At 44.1% G+C, this 14,824-nt stretch overlaps 1 protein-coding gene across 3 annotated transcripts in view; it reads right to left on the bottom strand.

Annotated features, from left to right (window-relative positions):
* The window catches only part of LOC137375106 (solute carrier organic anion transporter family member 2A1-like), a 433,007-nt gene that overhangs the window by 112,089 nt on the left and 306,094 nt on the right, over nucleotides 1-14,824 (bottom strand). For all 3 annotated transcript variants that reach the window (XM_068041734.1, XM_068041736.1, XM_068041735.1), the window contains 2 exons: nucleotides 13,298-13,431; nucleotides 4,720-4,801 (listed from right to left, as the gene is read on the bottom strand). In XM_068041734.1, the coding sequence (XP_067897835.1) occupies nucleotides 4,720-4,801; nucleotides 13,298-13,431 (216 nt within the window). The remainder of the gene's footprint in view (nucleotides 1-4,719; nucleotides 4,802-13,297; nucleotides 13,432-14,824) is intronic.

The raw sequence follows: 14,824 nt of genomic DNA, 5'->3' as shown, positions 1-14,824 counted from the left end.
AGTCTACACAAGTCAGAGTACAGAATACACAAGTCAGAGCAGAGAATACACAAGTCAGAGTACAGAATACACAAGTCAGAGCAGATAATACACAAGTCAGAATGCACAAGTCAGAGCAGAGAATACAAAAGTCAGAGTACAGAATACACAAGTCAGAGCAGAGAATACACAAGTCAGAGTACAGAATACACAGGTCAGAGCAGAGAGTACACAAATCAGAGTACAGAATACACAAGTCAGAGCAGAGAATACACAATTCAGAATACAGAATGCACAAGTCAGAGTACAGAATACACAAGTCAGAGCCGCGAAAACACAAGTCAGAGCAGAGAATTCACAAATCAGAGCAGAGAATACAAAAATCAGAGCAGAGTCTACACAAGTCAGAGTACAGAATGCACAAGTCAGAGCAGAGAATACACAAGTCAGAGTAGAGAATATACAAGTCAGAGCAGAGAATACACAAGTCAGAATACAGAACACAAAAATCAGAGCAGAGAATAAACAAGTCAGAGCAGAGAATACACAAGTCAGAGTACAGAATACACAAGTCAGAGCAGAGAATACACAAATCAGAGCAGAGAATACACAAGTCAGAGCAGAGAATACACAAATCAGAGCAGAGAATACACAAGTCAGAGTACAGAATACACAAGTCAGAGCAGAGAATACACAAATCAGTGCAGAGTCTACACAAGTCAGAGTACAGAATATAAGAGTCAGAGCAGAGTCTACACAAGTCAGAGTACAGAATTGACGAGTCAGAGCAGAGAATACACAAATCAGTGCAGAGTCTACACAAGTCAGAGTACAGAATATAAAAGTCAGAGCAGAGAATACACAAGTGAGAGTACAGAATACACATGTCAGAATACAGAATGCACAAGTCAGAGCAGAGAATGCACAAGGCAGAGTGCAGAATACACAAGTCAGAGCAGAGAATACACAAGTCAGAGTACAGAATACACAAGTCACAGCAGAGAATACACAAGTCAGAGTACAGAATACACAAGTCACAGCAGAGAATACACAAGTCAGAATACAGACTGCACAAGTCAGAGCAGAGAATACACAAGTCAGAGTACAGAATGCACAAGTCAGAGCAGAGAATACACAAGTCAGAGTACAGAATGCACAGGGGCGGCACAGTGGCGCAGTGGTTAGCACCGCAGCCTCACAGCTCCAGGGACCCGGGTTCGATTCCGGGTACTGCCTGTGTGGAGTTTGCAAGTTCTCTCTGTGTCTGCGTGGGTTTTCTCCGGGTGCTCCGGTTTCCTCCCACAAGCCAAAAGACTTGCAGGTTGATAGGTAAATTGGCCATTATAAATTGTCACCAGTATAGGTAGGTGGTAGGGAAATATAGGGACAGGTGGGGATGTTTGTTGGGAATATGGGATTAGTGTAGGATTAGTATAAATGGGTGGTTGATGTTCGGCACAGACTCGGTGGGCCGAAGGGCCTGTTTCAGTGCTGTATCTCTAATCTAAAAAAAAATCAGAGCAGAGAATACACAAGTCAGAGAAGAGAATACACAAGTCAGAGAAGAGAATACACAAGTCAGAGCAGAGAATACACAAGTCAGAGTGCAGAGAACACACAAATCAGAGCAGAGAATACACCATTCAGAGTACAGAATACACAAGTCAGAGCAGAGAATACACAAGTCAGAATACAGAATGCACAAATCAGAGCAGAGAATACACAGGTCAGAGCCGAGAATACACAGGTCAGAGCCGAGAATACACAAGTCAGAGTACAGAATACACATGTCAGAGCAGAGAACACACAAATCAGAGCAGAGAATACACCATTCAGAGTACAGAATACACAAGTCAGAGCAGAGAATACACAAGTCAGAATACAGAATGCACAAATCAGAGCAGAGAATACACAAGTCAGAGCAGAGAATACACAGGTCAGAGCCGAGAATACACAAGTCAGAGTACAGAATGCACAAGTCAGAGCAGAGAATACACAAGTCAGAGCAGAGAATACACAGGTCAGAGCAGAGAATACACAGGTCAGAGCCGAGAATACACAAGTCAGAGTACAGAATACACAAGGCAGAGTACAGAATACACAGGTCAGAGCAGAGAATACACAAATCAGAGCAGAGTCTACACAAGTCAGAGCCGCGAATACACAAGTCAGAACAGAAAATTCACAAATCAGAGCAGAGAATACACAATTTAGAGCAGAGTCTACACAAGTTTAGTTTAGAGATACAGCACTGAAACAGGCCCTTCGGCCCACCGGGTCTGTGCCGACCATCAACCACCCATATATACTAATCCTACACTAATCCCATATTCCTACCACATCCCCACCTATCTCTATATTTCCCTACCACCTACCTATACTAGGGGCAATTTATAATGGCCAATTTACCTACCAACCTGCAAGTCTTTTGGCTTGTGGGAGGAAACCGGAGCACCCGGAGAAAACCCACGCAGACACAGGGAGAATTTGCAAACTCCACACGGGCAGTACCCAGAATTGAACCCGGGTCGCTGGAGCCGTGAGGCTGCGGTGCTAACCACTGCGCCACTGTGCCGCCCATAAAGTCAGAATACACAAGTCAGAGTACAGAATACACATGTCAGAGCAGAGTCTACACAAGTGAGAGTACAGAATACACATGTCAGAAGACAGAATACGCAAGTCAGAGCAGAGAATACACAAATCAGTGCAGAGTCTACACAAGTCAGAGTACAGAATATACAAGTCAGAGCAGAGAATACACAAGTCAGAGTACAGAATACACAAGTCAGAGCAGAGAATACACAAGTCAGAATACAGACTGCACAAGTCAGAGTACAGAATGCACAAGTCAGAGCAGAGAATACACAAGTCAGAGTACAGAATGCACAGGGGCGGCGCAGTGGTTAGCACCGCAGCCTCACAGCTCCAGGGACCCGGGTTCGATTCCGGGTACTGCCTGTGTGGAGTTTGCAAGTTCTCTCTGTGTCTGCGTGGGTTTTCTCCGGGTGCTCCGGTTTCCTTCCACAAGCCAAAAGACTTGCAGGTTGATAGGTAAATTGGCCATTATAAATTGTCACCAGTATAGGTAGGTGGTAGGGAAATATAGGGACAGGTGGGGATGTTTGTTGGGAATATGGGATTAGTGTAGGATTAGTATAAATGGGTGGTTGATGTTCGGCACAGACTCGGTGGGCCGAAGGGCCTGTTTCAGTGCTGTATCTCTAATCTAAAAAAAAGTCAGAGCAGAGAATACACAAGTCAGAGTACAGAATTCACAAGTCAGAGCAGAGAATACACAAGTCAGAGTACAGAATACACAAGTCAGAGCAGAGAATACACAAGTCAGAGTACACATGTCAGAGCAGAGAATACACAAGTCAGAGTACAGAATACACATGTCAGAGCAGAGAACACACAAATCAGAGCAGAGAATACACCATTCAGAGTACAGAATACACAAGTCAGAGCAGAGAATACACAAGTCAGAGTACAGAATACACAAGTCAGAGCAGAGAATGCACAAGTCAGACTACAGAATGCACAAGTCAGAGCAGAGAATGCACAAGTCAGAGTACAGAATACACAAGTCAGAGCAGAGAATACACAGGTCAGAGCCGAGAATACACAAGTCAGAGTACAGAATACACAAGTCAGAGTACAGAATACACAAGTCAGAGTACAGAATACACAAGTCAGAGTACAGAATACACAAGTCAGAATACAGAATACACAGGTCAGAGCAGAGAATACACAAATCAGAGCAGAGAATACACAAATCAGAGCAGAGTCTACACAAGTCAGAGCCGCGAATACACAAGTCAGAACAGAAAATTCACAAATCAGAGCAGAGAATACACAATTTAGAGCAGAGTCTACACAAGTCAGAGTACAGAATACACAAGTCAGAGCAGAGAATACACAAATCAGTGCAGAGTCTACACAAGTCAGAGTACAGAATATACAAGTCAGAGCAGAGAATACACAAGTCAGAGTACAGAATACACAAATCAGAGCAGAGAATACACAAGTCAGAATACAGAATGCACAAGTCAGAGCAGAGAATTCACAAGTCAGAGCAGAGAATACACAAGTCAGAGTACAGAATACACAAGTCAGAGTACAGAATACACAGGTCAGAGCAGAGAGTACACAAATCAGAGTACAGAATACACAAGTCAGAGCAGAGAATACACAAATCAGAGCAGAGAATACACAAATCAGAGCAGAGTCTACACAAGTCAGAGTACAGAATACACACGTCAGAGCACAGAATAGACAAATCAGAGCAGAGAATACACAGGTCAGAGGGGCGGCATAGCGGCGTAGTGGTTAGCACCGCAGCCTTACAGCTCTAGCGACTTCGGTTCGGTTCTGGGTACTGCCTGTGCAGAGTTTGCAAGTTCTCCCTGTGACTGCGTGGGTTTCCGCCGGGTGCTCCGGTTTCCTCCTACAGCCAAAGACTTGCAGGTTGATAGATAAATTGGCCATTATAAATTGCCCTTAGTGTAGGTAGGTGGTAGGGAATATGGGATTAATGTAGGATTAGTCTAAATAGGTGGTTGTTGGTTGGCACAGACTCGGTGGGCTGAAGGGCCTGTTTCAGTGATGTATGACAGAGAGCAGAGAATACACAAATCAGAGAAGAGAATACACAAATCAGCTGCTGGATTGTTCGACAAGAATCAGGATCAAGGTGGGATCACATGTTTCTTGAAACTTCTTCAAGTCAAGACTTACGCTTGATGAACTCTGTGGCTGTCATTTCATCCATGCGGCGTTCTCCCATCTCGCTCATCATGTCAGCTTCACTGCCTGATTTCTACAAAACAAAGTGATAACATCTGCAGATTAAATACCCATTGAGCAGAAGGGCTGAAACAACATCTTACCTAGCACTGAATGTTTCAAGCCCATCTCAACTTAAGTGCATTTGCACCAGAATCCACCCGCGTCATCTTCAAAACTTTATTAAGGTTATCTTTAAACACTCAGGGGAAACTTTGTTAAAGTCCTTTCTTGGACGCAGGGGTTGCAATTTGTGACCTGCACGCGCCTGCTCCCCTTGAGTTTGGCAGCACGCAAATTTCATGCTGCCTCCTCATTTAAATGATTTTTGTGTGTAGCCCATTGAATAGAAGCATAGAATTATTACAGCATAAAAGGCCATTTGACCCATTGTATCCATGCTGCCCCTCCTATGGAGCAATTTATAGACTGCCACATCCAGCCCTCTCCCCACATCCCTGCAAATTCCTTCTTTTCAGATATTTAGAATATTTAGATAATGTAGAAAGATTTACAGCACAGGAGGAGGCCTCTCTGCCCATTGTGTCTCTGCCTACTGACAAACGAACCACTCAGCCTAATCCCATTTTCCAGCACTTGGTCTGTATCCCTGGAGGTTACAGAACTTCAGGTGCATATCCAGACACCTTTTAAATGAGTTGAGTGTTTCTGCCTCTATTACCCTTTCACACAGCGAGTTCCAGACCCCTCCCACATTCTGGGTGACAAAACCTCTCCTCATTCCCCTCTAATCCTTCTATCAATCATTTTAAATCGATGCCCCCTGGTCACTTACCCCACTGCATAGGGAAATGGATCCTTCCCATCCACTCTATCCAGGCCACTCACAACCTTGTGCACCTCAATCAAATCTCCCCATTAGCCTCCTCTATTCCAAGGAAAACAACCATAGCTTAACAATCATTCTTCATAGCTGCAATTTTCCAGTCCTGCAACATTCTCATAATTCTGTTCTGTACCCTCTCTAGTGCAATTACATCCTTCCTGTAATGAGGTGACCAGAACTGCATGCAGTACTCAAGTTGTGGCCTAACTAGTGTTTTATATAGCTCCAGGATAACCTCCCTACTCTTATATTCTCTATCTCGGCTAATAAAGGAAAGTATTCCATATGCCTTCATAACCACCTTATCAATCTGTCCCACTACGTTCAGGGATCTGTGGACAGGCATTCCAGGGTCCCTCTCTTCCTCTATTCCTCTCAGTATCCTCCTATTTATTGTGTAATCCTTTGCCTTGTTTGACCTCCCCAACTAGATCACTTCACACTTCTCTGGGTTGAATTCCATTTGCCACTTTTCTGCCCACCTGACTAGTCTATTGATATCTTCCTGCAGTCTAAAGCTTCCTGGACACAATTTCAAAATAAGGGGGAAGCCACTGAGGACAGAGATGAGGAGAAATTTCTTTACTCAGAGTGTTTTGAATCTTTTGAATTCTCTACCCCAGAGGGCTGTGGAAGCTCAGTCACTGAGTATGTTTAAAGCAGAGATTGACAGATTTTTAAATACAAATGACACAAAGGGATATGAGGATAGTCTGGGGAAGAGGCATTGAAGTGGATGATCATCCATGATCATATTGAATGGTGGGGCAGGCTCGATGGGCTGAATGGCCTACTCCTGCTTTTATGTTCCTGAACAACATAGAAAAGACTAAGAAAGAGGTTCTGCATAGAGAGTATGAGCAGCCAGGGGCTAAATTAAAAGCAGAACCTCAAAGGTAATAGTCTCTGGATTAGTACCTGAGCCACAAGCAAACTGGAGTACAGTAAACAAGATTAGGGAGTTAAATGCGTGGTTCAAAGATTGGTGTGGGAGAATTGGGTTTCGATTCATGAGGCACTGGCACCAGTACTGGAGGAAGTGGGAGCTGTACCGTTGGGACGGTCTACACCTGAACCATGCTGGGACCAGTGTTCGGCGAGTCATATAACTAGGGTGCTAGAGAGGACTTTAAACTAAATAGTGGGGGCGAGGAATCAAGTGAGGTAAGATGTGATAATTTAGACAGAGAAGACAAGAGAGCAAGATAGCCATAAGAACATATGAAATAGGAGCAGGAGTAGGCCATTCAGCCCCTCAAGCCTGCCCTGCCATTCAATAAGATCATAGCTGATCTGTCCCAGGCCTCAACCCCTCTTTCGGGCCTACTCCGCATAACTCTTGATTCCCCAAGATTTCAAAAATCTATCTACCTCCTCCTTGAATACATTGAGTGACCTGGCCTCCACAACTCTCTGAGGCAGAGAATTCCAGAGATTCACCACACTCTGAGAGAAGAAATTCCTTTGCATGTCAGTTTTAAATGTGTGCCCCCTTATTCTGTAACTATGTCCCCTAGTTCGAGATTCCCCCATTAGTGGAAACATATTCTCAACATCTTTCCTGTCAAGCCCCTTAGAATCTTATATGTTTCAATAAGATCACCTCTCATTCTTCTGAACTCCAATGAATAAAGGCCTAACCTGTTTAGCCGTTCTTGATAAGACAACCCCTTCATCCCAGGAATCAGCCTAGTGAACCTTTTCTGAACTGTCTCCAATGCAAGTATATCCTTCCTTAAATACGGGGAGCAAAATTGTACGCAGTACACCGGGTGTGGCCTCACCAACACCCTGTACAGTTGTAACAAGGCTTCCCTATTTTTAAACTCTAACCCCCTAGCAATAAAGGCCAAAATTCCATTTGCCTTCCTAATTACTTACTGCACCTGCATGCTAACATTTTGTGTTTCATGTACAGGAACACCCAGAACCCTCTGTATTGCAATATTTTGTAGTCTTTCTCCATCTAAATAATAATATGCCTTTTTATTCTTCCTACCAAAGTGGATGACGTCACACTTTCCCACATTGAACACCATCTGCCAAGTTTTTGCCCACTCACTTAACCTATCGATATCCCTTTGCAGATTCTTTGTGTCCTCATCACAACATGCCTTCCCACCTATTTTTGTATTGTCAGCAAATCTGGATACACTATACTTTGTCCTTTCCTCTAAGTCATTAATATAGATAGTAAATAGTTGAGGCCCCAGGACCAATCCCATTAGTTATGGCTTTCCAACCTGAATAAGACCTATTAATCCTGACTCTCTGCCTTCTGTGTGTTAGTCAATCCTCAATCCATGCCAACACATTACCCCCAATACCCTGAGCTCTTATTTTGCGGAATAACCTTTTATGTGGCACCTTATCAAACGCCTTCTGAAAATCCAAATACAATACATCTACGGGTTCCCTTTGATCCACTCTGCTTGTTATATCCTCAAAGAACTCTAACAAATTTGTCAAACATGATTTCCCATTCATAAAACCATGTTGACTCTGTTTGATTGCATTATGTTTTTCTAAATGTCCTGCTATTTCTTCCTTAATAATGGACTCCAGCATTTTCCCAATGACTGATGTTAAGCTAACTGGTCTATAGTTCCCTGCTTTCTATCTCCTTCCTTTCTTGAACAGGGGCATCACATTAGCGGTTTTCCAATCCGCTGGTACCCTCCCGGAATCCAGTGAGTTTTGGTATATTATGACCAATGCCTCCACTATCTCTGCAGCCACTTCTTTTAAAACCCTTGGATGCAGGCCATCAGATCCTGGTGACTTGTCTGCCTTTAGTCCCATCAGTTTGTCAAGCACCTTTTCCCTCGTGATAGAGATTGTTACAAGTTCCTCCCTCCCATTTACACCTTGCTCATCTATTATTGCTGGGATGTTTATAGTGTCCTCCACCATGAAGACCGATGCAAAATATTGGTTTAAATTATCTGCCATTTCCCTGTTCCCTTTTATTAATTCCCCAGTGTGTTCTCGCACCCACACTTTTTGGGATTTTCTTCTCCCTGCTGCTTTCACATGCGTTCAAGTCCTCTGAAGAAGGAATTTTCCTCCATACAAGATCAGGGGGCAGGTTGTTCAACCTTGCCCGTCGAAGAGCGAAGTCCAAAGTACGGAAAGTCCTCATCAGAGAACTCCTCTTTGCTGACGATGCTGCTTTAACATCTCACACTGAAGAATGCCTGCAGAGTCTCATCGACAGGTTTGCGTCTGCCTGCAATGAATTTGGCCTAACCATCAGCCTCAAGAAAACGAACATCATGGGGCAGGACGTCAGAAATGCTCCATCCATCAATATTGGCGACCACACTCTGGAAGTGGTTCAAGAGTTCACCTACCTAGGCTCAACTATCACCAGTAACCTGTCTCTAGATGCAGAAATCAACAAGCGCATGGGTAAGGCTTCCACTGCTATGTCCAGACTGGCCAAGAGAGTGTGGGAAAATGGCGCACTGACACGGAACACAAAAGTCCGAGTGTATCAGGCCTGTGTCCTCAGTACCTTGCTCTACGGCAGCGAGGCCTGGACAACGTATGCCAGCCAAGAGCGACGTCTCAATTCATTCCATCTTCGCTGCCTTCGGAGAATACTTGGCATCAGGTGGCAGGACTATATCTCCAACACAGAAGTCCTTGAAGCGGCCAACACCCCCAGCTTATACACACTACTGAGTCAGCGGCGCTTGAGATGGCTTGGCCATGTGAGCCGCATGGAAGATGGCAGGATCCCCAAAGACACATTGTACAGCGAGCTCGCCACTGGTATCAGACCCACCGGCCGTCCATGTCTCCGCTATAAAAACGTTTGCAAACGCGACATGAAATCGTGTGACATTGATCACAAGTTGTGGGAGTCAGTTGCCAGCATTCGCCAGAGCTGGCGGGCAGCCATAAAGACAGGGCTAAATTGTGGCGAGTCGAAGAGACTTAGTAGTTGGCAGGAAAAAAGACAGAGGCGCAAGGGGAGAGCCAACTGTGCAACAGCCCCGACAAACAAATTTCTCTGCAGCACCTGTGGAAGAGCCTGTCACTCCAGAATTGGCCTTTATAGCCACTCCAGGCGCTGCTTCACAAACCACTGACCACCTCCAGGCGCATATCCATTGTCTCTCGAGATAAGGAGGCCCAAAAGAAGTCTCATCCTCTCAGGGTTCCACACTTACTTTAGCTACTCTCTTCCTTTTTATATACCCGTAGAAGCTCTTACTGTTTGCTTTGTTTTAAATTTGCCAATTTACTCTCATAATCAATTTTCTCTCTCTTCATTCACTTTTTAGTCATCCGCTGCTGGTTCCTAAAAAATTTCCAATCCTCTGGCCAACCACTAGCTTTCACTGCTTTGTACGCCTTTGTTTTTGATTTGATACTCTCCTTAACTTCCTTTGTTATCCATGGGTGGTTCATCATTCTCTTCGAGTCCTTCCTTCTGACTGGAATAAATTTTTGCTGAGTGTTATGAAATATCTGCTTAAAAGTCTGCCATTGTTTATCTACTGACTTCCCCTGTAGTCTATTTTCCCAGCCTGCTTTAGACAGCTCTTTCTTCATGCATCTGTAATTGCCCTTGTTTAAGTTGAAGATCTGAGGTGCTCATCGTCAAACTGAATTTGAAATTCTGCCATGTTTATGATCGCTTCCCCCTAAAGGATCCTTAACTACGAGATCTCTTATTAATCCTACCTCATTACACATTACCAAATCTAAAATAGCCTGTTCCTGGGTAGGTTCTGCAACATATTGCTCTAAGAAACAATCCCTGATGCACTCTGCAAATTCGTTTTCCATGCTACCCTTGCCAATTTGATTCGACCAGTTTCTATGCAGATTAAAATCACCCATGATAATTGTAGTGTCCTTCTTATACACCTCCATTATTTCCTGATTAATACTTTGCCCTACAGAGAGGCAACTCCTCGGGGGCCTATAGACCACTCCCACCCGTGATTTCTTTCCCTTGCTATTTTTTATTTCCACCCAAACTGATTCTACATCACGATCTATTACACCTATATCATTACTCACAACTGCACTGATCCCTTCCTTTAATAACAAAGCTACCCCACCTCCTTTTCCTTTCTGCCTATTCTGTACAGAACTTTAGTTAGGCCACACTTAGAATGTTGCCTGCAATTCTGGTCGCCACACTACCAGAAGGACGTGGAGGCTTTGGAGAGGGTACAGAAGAGGTTTACCAGGATGTTGCCTGGTCTGGAGGGCATTAGCTATGAGGAGAGGTTGGATAAACTCGGATTATTTTCATTGGAATGACGGAGGTGGAGGGGCGACATGATAGAGGTTTATAGAGTTATGAGTGGCATGGACAGAGTGGATAGTCAGAAGCTTTTTCCCAGGGTGGAAGAGTCAGTTACTAGGGGACATAGGTTTAAGGTGCGAGGGGCAAAGTTTAGAGGGGATGTGTGAGGCAAGTTCTTTACACAGAGGGTGGTGAGTGCCTGGAACTTGCTGCAGGGGGAGATGGTGGAAGCAGATACGATAGTGACGTTTAAGAGACATCTTGACAAATGCATGAATAGGATGGGAATAGAGGGATACGGTCCCCGGAAGTGCAGAAGGTCTTAGTTTAGGCAGGCATCGAGATCGGCGCAGGCTTGGAGGGCCGAATGGCCTGTTCCTGCGCTGTACTGTTCTTTGTTCTTCCGGAATGTCGGATATCCTTGAACATTAAGATTCCAGTCCTGGTCATCCTGCAACCACGATTCTGTGATAGCTTTCAAATCATATTCATTTATTTCTATTTGTGCTGTCAACTCATCTATCTTGTTACTAATGCTACGTGCATTCAGGTAAAGAGCATTAAGCTTTGACTTTTTACCATTTTTACCTACTCTGGTTCTAATTTCTGCTGTACTCTTATGCTCGTATTCTCTGTCCCTACCTGTCACACTTTGATTAATGTAAAGGTAATGCTAATCAGAGTGTGGCAGGAATGGACACAGCATACAAATTTAAGAGTGCCAGCAAATAAGGCTAGAGGTTGTGAACTAACTGAGGTGGGGGGGTGGGGTGGGGGAGGCTTCGGGTGAAGGGAGAGAGGTTGATGCATCAGAACAGTATAGTGTTCCACTTAAAGACAAGCAGAATGGGACAGGAAGTGACAGAAAGTTTAACAAAAATGGTACTTCAGCGAATAGGTCATTTCAGGGAATAGAAGTAAAACAATGAAATTAAAGGTTCTTTATCTGAATGCACGAAGCATCTGCAATAAGAGAGAGGAACTAGTGGCATAAATAGAGGTAAATGTTTTAGATCTAATCGCCATTAGAGACATGGTTACATAGTGATCAAGGTTCGGAAATAAATACTCCAGAGTACAGAATTTCAGAAAGACAGACAGAATGGCAAAGGAATAAAAGCAAAATACTACAGATGCTGGAAATCTGAAATAAAAACAAGAAATGCTGGAACCACTCAGCAGGTCTGGCAGCATCTGTGGAAAGAGAATCAGAGTTGTTTCAGGTCAGTGACCCTTCTTCAGAACAAATCTTCAAATCTGATGTTCACCTGATTGATCTACCTGCCCAGCCAACTTCAGGGATCTGTGCACCCTAGGTTCCTCTCTTTCTCTACACTTCTCAGTATCCTACCATTTATTTTTTATTCCCTTATCTTGTTAGTCTTCCCCAAATGCATTACCTCACACTTAGAGTCATTTGCAAGTCATTTACAGCATAGAAGGAGGTCATTAAGTCATTCTCCAGTTTGAACGCCAGTTGCCACTGTTCACCCACCTGACTAGTCCATTGATATCTTCCTGCAGTCGACAGCTTTCTTCTACACGACCAATTTTTGTATTGTCTGCAAACTTCTCAATCATACCCCCGACATTCAAGTCCAAATCTTTTATATATAACCACAAAAAGCAGGGGACCCAGTACTGAGCCCTGAGGAACCCTACTAAAAACAATCTTCCAGTCACAAAAATACCTTTGCCTCCTATCTCTGATCCAATTTTGGATCCAACTTAGCACTTTGCCTTGGATTCTGCCATGTGGGATCTTATCAAAAGCCTTGTTAAATATATATAGACTACATCAAATGCACTCTTGTTACCACCTCAAAAAATTCAATCATGTTAGCTCGACACGACTTTCCCTTCAACAAATCTGTGCTGACTGTCTTTGATTAATCCGTATCTTTCTAAATGAAGATTTATGCTGTCCCTCAATTTATCCAATAATTTTCCTACCAGCAAGGTTCGGCTGATTTGCCTGTAATTACTCGGTCTATCCCTTTCTCCATTTTTTAGACAATGGTACAACTCAGGTCTATCATTCAGAAACTCCACCTCATCCTCACACACACTCCACTGAAACAGCCTCACACCCACCTCTTGCTGCCTCCACATACCTCCAGCTATTCATCTATGGCAGGCAGATTACCCAAACACAGTGCAACACAATGACTGACATTTTGCGCTCTCTCTCGCAGGACAAGACAATATGAAATAAAAGGGAGCAGTGCAGAGAGCTGGTGGGTGGCAGGCAGAACTTCATCAACTAAACCCAATGGAGGAAATGGTACTCTGCATCACCAGGGCGGCTGTGATGGAGCAAATAGCATCCCGCATCTTCGAGACAATTCACGCCTACAGCATCATCCTGCCTTAGGCCCTTTAACTTCCACTTCACTCTCTTCCTGCTGTCTTACCTTTCGACGGATCATTTGTCGAGGGAAAAAGAAGTAAGGAATAGACGTGATGGCCAGAATGCCGCTGGATACCAGCAATCCTAGCCACCAGGCACCAATCCACCGAGGGTCACTGGGCTTCAAATCAATAGTAGCTGAGGAGAAAAACAAAACAAGGACACAGCTATCTGTCACTGAATAGAACAAAATCATAGAGCACAGAAGGAGGCCATTTGGCCCATTCTGTCCGTGCTGGCTCTTTGAAAGAACTATCCAATCTCTGCTCTTTCCCCAAGTATTTATTCCTTTAGAAATTTACTATTAAATCTATTCTTTCAGACAACACATTCCAGATCACAATAACTTGCTGCGTTAAAAAATGTCTCCTCATCGCCCCTTTGGTTCTTTTGTCAATTATCTTAAGTCTGTGTCCTCTGGTTACTCTGTCAGTGTAACAAAATTGTGTATAAACTGAATAAAAAAATATGTATTGAAATAATACAGGAAAAGACCGCCACATCTAACCAGCATTCATAGAGGTGATATAATATACTTCATAATTTAAGAGTAAGATTTTTCATCGGGTTATCTGATCTGAGGTTTTTTAAAAATTCTTTCATATGATGTGGACATCACTGGCTAGGCCATCCCTAATTGCCCTCGAGAAGGTGAGCTGCCTTCTTGAACTGCTACAGTCCTTGGGTGTTGGTACACCCACAGTGTTGATAGGAAGGGAGTTCGAGGATTTTGACCCAGCGACAGTGAAGGAACGGTGATATAGTTCCAAGTCAAGATGGTGTGTGACTTGGAGGGGAACTTGCAGGTGGTGGTGTTCCCATACAACTGTTGCCCTCATCCTTATAAGTGATAGGCTGCAATGAGGCCCTGGTAGAATCCAAACTGAGTGTCAGGGAGCAGGTTATTGCTGAGCAAGCGTCGCTTGATAGCGCTGTCAATGATCCCACAACCAACGCACCTGTGCTCCAGAACTAGCCGCGTCCCTAGCCAAGCTGTTCCAGTACAGCTACAACACAGGCTTCAACCCAGACAGTGTGGAAAATTGCCCAGGTATATCTTATCCAGAAAAAGCAGGATAAATCAATACACCATTCACGACTGGATGTGGCAGGACTGCAAGAGCAGTCTGATCCGTTGGTTGTGGTATCACTTAGCGCTGTCTATTGCATTCTGCTTCTGCTGTTTGGCATGCAAGAAGTCCTGTGTTGTAGCTTATCGGGTTGGCACCTCATTTTGCGGTATGCCTGGTGCTGCTCCTGGCATATTCTCCTGCACCCTTCATTGAACCAGAGTTGGTGCCCCAGCTTGATGGTAATGGTAGAGTGGGGGATATGCCGGGCCATGAGGTTACAGATTGTGGTTGAGGACAATTCTGCTGCTGCTGATTTCCCACAGCGTCTCATGGATGCCCAGTTATGCATTGCTAGATCTGTTCTGAATGTCATATTTAGCACGGTGGTAGTGCCACACAATACAATGGAGGGTATCCTCAATGTGAAGACGGGACTTCGTCTCCACAAGGACTGTGCA

Source organism: Heterodontus francisci, chromosome 11 (genome assembly GCF_036365525.1).
Source record: "Heterodontus francisci isolate sHetFra1 chromosome 11, sHetFra1.hap1, whole genome shotgun sequence".
In the NCBI taxonomy this organism is placed as follows: Eukaryota; Metazoa; Chordata; class Chondrichthyes; order Heterodontiformes; family Heterodontidae; genus Heterodontus; species Heterodontus francisci.
This window is presented reverse-complemented; position numbering and strand designations above follow the sequence as displayed.